The 9,014-nt window shown below is 47.1% G+C and overlaps 1 protein-coding gene across 2 annotated transcripts in view; it reads right to left on the minus strand.

Moving 5' to 3' along the window:
- SAE1 (SUMO1 activating enzyme subunit 1) overlaps positions 1-8,148 on the minus strand; it is a 62,785-nt gene extending 54,637 nt beyond the window's left edge. The window contains exon 1 of one of the 2 annotated variants that reach the window (XM_005900932.3): positions 7,951-8,148. In XM_005900932.3, the coding sequence (XP_005900994.1) occupies positions 7,951-8,048 (98 nt within the window). In that variant the 5' untranslated portion in view covers positions 8,049-8,148. The remainder of the gene's footprint in view (positions 1-7,950) is intronic. The other variant, XM_005900929.2, reaches the window with a different exon arrangement.
- Between the last annotated feature and the right edge of the window lie 866 nt (positions 8,149-9,014).

A 9,014-nucleotide genomic window follows, 5' to 3' on the forward strand; every position in this document is an offset into this window, starting at 1 on the left:
AGGAGACTCTGCCTTGGGCCCACCGGAGTAATAACTCCACTCCACTATCTGCATTGTCCTTCTGAGTGAGTTTGTTTCCCAGAACGCGAGGCTACATTATTAGTCTCATTTTACAGATAAAGGAAGCTGAGAGTGTCAGACAAAATAATGCAGCCCCGCTCTCGCCACGTCCATGCCCCTAATTCCTGGGGTCCATGAATAAATTACTTCAGGACAAAAGGAATTTTGCTGATGTGATCAAATTAAGCATTTGGGGGAGGGGCAGGGGTAATTATCCTGGATTTTCCAGGTGGGTCCAAATAATCACAAGGGTCCTTTAGAGAGGGAGACAGAAGGGTCAGAGGTGGCGAAGTGATGACAAAAGCAAGGGCTTTGCTCAGAGAAGAGAGGCTTGAAGATGCTTTGGAGATGAAGGAAGGGGCCACAAGTCAAGGAATGCAGGTGGCTTCTAGACATTAGAAAAATCAAGTAAACAAATTCTTCCCAGAGCCTCCAGAGAGCACAGCCCTGCCTTGACTTTCATTTAGCCCAGGGAAATAGATTCCAAACTTCTGACCTCCAGAATTTGGGCTGCTGTAGGCCACTAAATTTGTGGTAATCGTTACAGCTGCCAAAAGGAAACTAACCCATTGAGGCACGGAGTTCTTAGGGACCTTGCTGAAGATAAAACAGCTACCCAACAGGCATTATTTTGTCTGCCACTCTCAGCTTCCTTTATCTGTAAAATGAGCCTAATACTACCAACCTTGCAGAGTTAATATATATATTAAGTTGCTTAGAACAGTGCTTGGCATTCAAAAACTGTGTTTTTTGGGTGGTTTTTTTGGCCATGCCGCAGCATGGGATGTGGGATCTTAGCAAAGCAGATATCAACTTGCACAATACTGCTCCAGAGTCTGCTCATCAAGTTACATGCCTCTCAGGATTTAGGCTCCATACTTCCAAAAGATGCGGGTTCAATTCCTGCTCTGAGGGCTAAGATTCCATATGACTGGGGGCCAAAAAACCAAAACAAAAAAGAGCAACAATATTGTAAGAAATTCAATAAAGACTTTAAAAACAGTCCACATAAGAAAATCTTTGGAAAAAATAAAGTTATATGCCTCTCTATAGCAAATAAATGTAAAGTCACATTATGACATATTGTGTACAGTCTATCAGTAACAATAATAGTAATTACTATCCACAGAGGGCTCACAGGGTACAGGCACTGAGCTAGATATGTACATACAGTGCCTCATTGAAACCTTGATTATGGTTCACCATTTTCCTCTCTCAGAAAGCACACACACGCTAAATGTTGCATATAGTTTCTCTCCCTAAAAGGCAAGGTGGCTCCACGGGCCCCAGCATGGGCCATTATGTTTCCATAGGAAAGGATTCATGCCTATCCTGAGAAAGGAAAAAAACCGAGGTTCAGCAAAGATGTCCAAGGTCTCACAGCTAACAGGTGTCCAGCACTGGGGATCCAAATTCAGTTTTAACCAGGATCTGTGCTCTTCTTTCCCTCTTTCAACATCTCCCCCATGCTGCCTTGCATGTTGTTGCTCAGTCGTGTCTGACTCTTTGCGACCCCATGGATTGCAGCATGCCAGGCTTCCCTGTCCTCCACCATCTCCCGGAGCTTGCTCACACTTGTGTCCACTGAGTCGGCAATGCCACCCAACCAACTGGTCCTCTGTCATCCTCCTCTCCTTCTGCCCTCAATCTTTCCCAGGATCAGGGTCTTTTTCAATGAGGATAAAGTAGGTTCTACATAAGCATTTGTGGATTCTCTTCCCTCTAACTTCTGGTATAGAAATACCTTTTAAATTTCTGGGAAGGAAGGAACCAATCTTTATACCATAATCTAAATTCACAAAACATACTGCAAAGTAAGTCAAGCCAATGAACTTCACTCATGATTAAAAATTCTGAGACTACCAAATTCACATTCAAACCACATTTATTGAGAGTCTAATGCAAAAATCTTGTATAGGACTATTTCTAGTAGGGCAAACACAAAGTCCCCAAGGACAGGCAGAGCTTTAGCATATCTGAGGAACAGAGGGGTTCAAGGACCGTTAGCTTGAATGGAGCAAGCCAGGGAGATGCAGGCAAGGACAGACAGGCAGGGCAAGAAGGGCACCAGATTTAAAAGATCTGAGCACTCAGAAAATCACCGGGAAGGCTTTGAGAAGGAATGTTAAGATGTTTGTTTGTTTGTTTTTCATTTAAATCAGTTTGGCTACTAAGTGCAGGATGGATTATAAGGAGTCAAGAGTGGAACGGGGAGACCAAGGAGGAACTGTAGAGGTGATCTGAGATGATGGGTATAATGAAAAAAGGCAGGTGAGATAAACCTTGAAGCAGAGATCTGAGGACTTCCCAGCAGACTGGACGAAGACAGAAAGGACAGAGATAAATAAAGAGCTCCTAGGTTTCTGGTCAGTGCAACCAGATAAATGATGGGACCACTTGGCAGATTTGACCATTTCCTGCTTCTAAAAATACTTCTCTTTTTCAATTAACAGTACAGTTGTTGTTGTTTAGTTGCTAAGTCATATACAACTCTCTGTGACCCCATGCCAGGCTCCTCTGTCCATGGGACTTCCAGGCAAGAATACTGGAGTGGGTTGCCACGCCCTCCTCCAGGGGACCTTCCCGACCCAGCACTAGAACTCAAGTCTCCTGCATCTCCTGCACTGGCAGGTGGATTCTTACTGCTGAGACACCAGGCAAGACACACAGTACAGAACTTGTCATTTAAATCTATGATCCCGCTCAATCCAACTGCCTATTCATTATACTTACATCAATGTCTTGTCAGAATCCAAGATACAACTTAAGACTGTTCCCCACCTCAATCTGCTTGGGCAAACCTGCTCCTCCCACAGTCTAGCTTGTCCTTCTGGAGTTTCCTGGCATCCACAGACACCTGCTGTATCTTATTTATCACAACCCATTTCCTACTTAGTTCCTTGTCTTTTGTGGCTGTAATTTATATTTGTCAAATAATGGTATTTGTGCATGGATCCTATTCGTGCTTCATCTCATTTCTCTTTTTTTTCCTGCACTGTACAGCATGTAGGATCTTAGTTCCCCAACCAGGGACTGAACCCAGGTCCTTCACAGTCAAAGCCAGGAGTCCTAACCACTGGCCCGCCAGGAAAGTCCCATCTTTCTCAAAAATCTTATAACGTAGATTGTTATTTTCATTTGATACGTGAGAAAACTGAAGCACAGAGAAGTTATGAAATGTATCCAAGGTTAGATAACTAAGAAGTTCTGGATTCAAACTCAACTATTAACCACTACAAAATGGATCCTTATATGAAACCATTAGGACTGGCCTCCAGTACAAGCTCAGTCACTTTCATGACAACTAGGTGCCCATGGATCCAACTGAAGTGCTGTCTCAACAGCAGCTGTGTAGGATAATGAGTGTTTCCAAACAGCGAAGTTTTGGGGAGTCCCAATCCTGTAAGGTTAAAACTCAACGTTGAGTCCTTAAAGATTTAGTCACACTCACCCCTCCTTTGTGCACACATGGGACCTAAGGCCAAGGAACTGTGTGACGCACCCAAGGCCAGAGAGCCAGTGAGCAGAGCCGGGAACTGAACCCAGGTTTCTGGACTTCCCAGGTCTTTGCAGTGTACAACCGTTCCATCCACTCAACAAAGCACTGGGAATTTCACAGTGACCAGTCAAAACCCACATCTCAATTATCGGACATTTCAAAGCACCTACCCTCACAGAGCTTATCTTCTATTTCTCTCTTCCCAGGCACCTTTCTTCCTCACTCTGAAACAGGGGATAAATGGGCCTCTGGCACAAACGCAATGCAAAACTACTGAAGCACATGGTCTGAGAACGACCAGGGCTGCCAGCTTCAACACTCTCCTTTATGTTACTTTAATTGAAAGAATGAGCCCCCTCAGGGTGGCAAATGAGCTATCATGGAAACAGGCAGTGAACCTGAAGTTAGCAGCTTAGATAGAAGTCCCACTTCTATTTACTTGGTGCGTGACCTTGGGAGAGCTGGCTCCCTTCCCTGAACCTCAACCACAACATGGGCTGGGGACACACCAAGAGCTGCAAACTCACATGCTTTGGGCCGGGCAGTTCCATCAGTGATTGAAGCAGAGCTGACGGAGACGATGGCCACATAAGCTCTCTGTAAGACAGGCAGCCTCCACTTCGATCCAACCGATATAGGGATAGATGCTGACCTTACTGTTTGTCTGACCTTAACTACTTTTCAAGACATAAATCAGAAACTGTGACATCCCCTTATGTGGGGAGCATGGAGAGTAGTTGGGAGACAGAGACATTTTCCCAACTTCTCATTAAAAAATTCCAACATACAGAAAAATAGAAAGCAGAGTTAATATTTTGCCCTGTTGGCTTCACCCATGTGCTGACGAGGCAGCACTTCACACCTTTAGCTTGCAGCTCCAAAAATATGATGTTCTCCTTCATAACCACACTACTATCACATCTAGAAAATAATTCCCCAAATCGTCTAACAGGACTAAATACTCAAATTTCCCTATTGCCTAAAAGATATTTTTTATAGAAGTTTTCTTTTTGAACCAGGATCCAATTAGGATCACACCTTGCATTGGGCTCCACCACTTTACTCTCTTAATTGAGAACAGTCCCACTGCTTGCTTTTCCCATGACACTGACTTCTGGAAGAGAACCAGGGCAGCTGTCTTGTAAAATGTTCCACATGCTGGACATCTCATCATTACCTCAATAGTGTCCTTTAACCTGTTCCCCTGTTCTCTAAAAACATGATTAGGGTAAAAGATATTTGGTAGGAAAACATCAAAGATGATGCATTGAGGTTCTTATATCACCACATCAGAAAATACATTATTACATATTTCTAAGTGAGGTCGATTTTATTCTTTCCATGCTCAAATTGTCCCAAATTTGGCCAATTCTTTTAGAATTTTTAATGCTGGCAACTAATTTCAAAAAAATTAAAACACTGTATGAGAGATACACCCGTTTTTAACCTCCAGACTGTATGAGTTCCCCTGAAGGCCATTTTTATTATAATTTCTCTCCCTTACAGTTCTCTGACAACCCTGGTCCAACATGACAGAGTCAGAGGCAAACCTGTAGCCAGAATGCAGTTGTCGATTCCCAGGCTGCTTTCTATTTCACGAAGTTGCTCCAGTCTCCGAAGCTCTCCTACCCCACCTGGAGTTCCCTTAGAGACGAATCAGTTTGCTTTGTGGTGCTTCCTTCCTTTCTGAACAGAGGAGGAAACCACTGCCTTCCTTCTCCAAAGAGCTGCTATGAGACTCAAGAGCATTTTATCAACTCTGTAAGACTGTCTACAAATCTATAGCTCTCAAACGATAGGTAACCCCTTCCTTCCCCCAGGACCCTCAGCCAACCCTTTACAGGTTCTCCACTGAGCTCAGTACATCTCCATTTCCTCAGAATAACTCCAACCTCCCAAGAATTCCTTACCCTGACTCTGATTTGCCCCTTAGGTCTTCTCTCCCTCAAGAGCCCCCATCCATCCTTTATTGCTCCTCAGATAAATCACTGGTTCCTAAGCCTCTGACAGCTCCCTTTAATCCTCACCGACACTACACCACTTCAAATAAGACCTACCTGCTGCTCCTAAACCCTTGGATCAACCCTTCCAGAACATCTAGGATTCGCGTCCCAATTCTTTAGGACCTCCTAACGCTTCAATCCTTCAATCAGGAGACCCTAAGTTCAATCCACCCCACCTATGTCTTCAGGCCCATTCTCATTATTTAATTACCAATCGTCTATTTCAGGTGCCTCCAACCCTCGGACCACTGCTTACTAATACCTCATGATGTACCTTCCTCCACAATCAGAGAAGATTCCAGAATGAGCCTGAAGTAACCCCACCTCACCCCCCCACACACACACTCACCCAAAAATTCTACAAGCTCTCACCCCTCAAACTAAATTCTCGTGACCTGCCTGCCTCCCCGATCCTTCAATCAAGTAATTCTCCACTTTGTACTCCCTCACATCACATAATCACTCCCCATCACCCAGACCTCATCACTGAACTCAACCACTTTCATATTGCTACTTATATGTCTAGTAAACAGTTAAAACCTAAGTCCAAAAGTGAACTCCCGATTCTTCACACCACACCTCCAATTTCCCCACCTCACTCAGTAAAGGCACTTTCATCTTTCCACTTGCTTAGGCCCAAAACCTTGGAGGCATCCTTGAGTTCTGTGTTTCACACCCCACACATTGAATCCTTCAGCAAAGCCTGTTCTCTCTACCTTCAAATTGTAAGAATCTAATTTGACCCCTTCTCTAGAGTTCCAAGCCGTCACTACTTCCGTCTCAAGAGGATTATTGCAGCTACTTCTTAAACAGAATCCTTCTTCCCACTTCTGCACACTCGAACAGAGAAGACTGATCCTTTTTGAACACAAAGCAGATCGTGTTACTCCTCTGCTCAAAACTCTCCAACAGGTTCCTCAGCACTTAGTATTAAAAAGCTTCCCCTGGTTTGGTTCCAGCCACTTCTGTTGCTCTGTTTTGCCAAGCATGCCCTGGCCTCCAGGATTTTGCTGTTATCTAGGCTTGGAAGGTCCTTCGAGATGACCACACGGCTCTTTGGCTCCTTCCTTGCATAGAGAACCGAGGCTCAGTGTTACCTCTCAGATAACTCCCCTGGCCACCCTATCAAAGCAGCTCTCCCACTAACACAACACTGTAAAGCAACTATACTCCAGTAAAACAAACAAAAAAAAAACACAACAGGGTTTCCCTGGTGGCTCAATGGTGGAGAACCCGTCTACCAATGAAGGAGTCGATCCCTGATCCGGGGAAGATTCTACATGCCACGGAGCGACTGAGCCTGTGTGCCACAACTAAGCCCTAGCTCTAGAGCCCAGGAGACACAACTACTGAAGCCTGAGAACCCTAGAGCCCCCGCTCTGCAACAAAAGTCGCCACAATGAGAAGCCCACAGAGCAAGGAAGACCCAGCACAGCCAAAAATAAATAAAATTTTAAAATAGCTCTTCCACCTCACCATCCTCTGTTGACCCTCTTTTCCTGCTTTATTTTTTCTCCCTGGCTCTTGCATTGCCCAATATTTTGCTATTTCTTTAGGTTTACTGCGTTCCCCACAAGAATGCAGTCTCCATCGTTCATTGACACCCGCTCAGTGCCTACACCGGTGTCTGTGGTAGGTGCTCAATAAATATCTGATCAAATCCATCACCTCTTTGAAAGACTTCATCCCCTCCGAAAATTACTCGCCCAAGACGAAGGCATGCCCAATCCTGTCCTCTCTGGAGGAATCCCCAGATCTACACATAAGCAGCCTCTTCGGGTACCTCCAGCGCCCCGAGACCCTCCGAGCCTCTCGGGATGCCCATTTGAAATAAAGTGCTCCAAAATTCCTCAAAAAAAAAAAAAACAAAAAAAGAAAAAAGTCCTCATTCTTTCAGACTGGCCCACCACTTAGAGGCCACAAGAATGAATCCAAGTTCGCATCTGTTTGGCTCGCCAGTCTCCCCCAGCGTCCAGCCGAGACGAGGTTCCTGCTACCTATGAATGAATCAACTATGCCCCCCCACTTCACCGTTTCCAGGCATTCCTCCCCTCTCCTAGTCCGTAAGCCCGCAACCCCGATCCAAACCCCACCATTACTCCCTTCGGGCGTCGAGTCCCTGAACCTCCCCTTCGAGAGGCCGCCAACCCCTCGGAACGACCCTCCCACCACCTGGGACGTCCCTGCTTCCCAAAGCTTCTGAGGAAGCAGACCAAATCTACCCCCTCCAGTCCTCTCATAAGGGCGCCCACGCCTGACACGATTCCCGCCTGCTCTTTTCAAATGAAACCGTCCGGCTCCCCGAAGGCCGCCAACGCCTCAGGCCAGACGCCCCCTGCAGATCCTCAACCACCCTCCCCCGCCTCCACAAGCCGCACCAGCCCTGACCGTTTCTGGGCCTCCAACCCCCAAAGACGGATCTGCCGGTCATACTGCGCCGCCTCCTCCTCGCTGATACCGCCGCCCGCCTCCTCCTTCTCCACCATGGCGCCGGCTCTAGCTGCCTGAGCTCTGGTCCCGCTCCCGGCAACCGCCAGCCGGCCCCACACGCCGCCAACCGCCGCCGGCCGCGCGCCCGGGAGGCGTCTGCGCCTGCGCCACGAACTGCGCCTGCGCAGTACCGCCTCCAGGCGCCCCACCCCCATCCCGCCCCGTCCCTGGAGTCGAAACCACGTGGACCTCCTTAGCCGCCAAGGCGGGCGGGACACAGCCAGTCATGTGACGGAGTCTGTGGCCAATCCTGGCCAAAAATCCCCGCGGCTTCTAGCTCCACGGGGCTACCCAGCTGGTCGTTTGTAAAGCAAAGGAAAGTGAAGTTGCTCAATCTTGTCGGACTCTCTGCGACTCCATGGACCGCGTCCCTGGGATTTTACAGGCAAGGGTACAGCAGTAGGATGCCATTTCCTTCTCCAGAGGATCTTCCCGACCCAGGGATCGAACCCGGGTCTCCCACATTGCAGGCAGACGCTTTACCGTCTGAGCCACCAGGGAAGCCAGGTGGTCATTTGTCGTCGCTTAGTCGTGTCTGACTCTTTGTGACCCCATGAAATGTAGCCTACCGGGCTTCTCTGTCCATGGGATTTTCCAGACGAGAGTACTGGAGTGGGTTGCCATTTTAATTCAGCAAATATAATGAAATCGGCTGAATCCTGGCAACGCGGGAGTTGTGAAATAGAGTGGCGAGTAAAATAGACAAAGCCCTGCCCTCATGGAGCTTACATTACACTGAAGAGAGCCCAAAGGGGGGAAGGGGGAGGGGAAGTCAGGCCCTCAGTAAATGTTTTGGAGAAAAGTAAAACAGGATATGGGACTAGAGGGTGACAGGAGCGGCCAGAGGAGGTCTCTCAGAAAAGGTGACATTGAGTAGAGAGCTGAAGGACCTGCAATAACAAGCTATGTAGATGGAGTATTTCTTTGGGGTGGTGGGGCCAGCAGGTGCAAAAGCCCTGAAG

Source organism: Bos mutus, chromosome 18 (genome assembly GCF_027580195.1).
Source record: "Bos mutus isolate GX-2022 chromosome 18, NWIPB_WYAK_1.1, whole genome shotgun sequence".
Taxonomy (NCBI): domain Eukaryota; kingdom Metazoa; phylum Chordata; class Mammalia; order Artiodactyla; family Bovidae; genus Bos; species Bos mutus.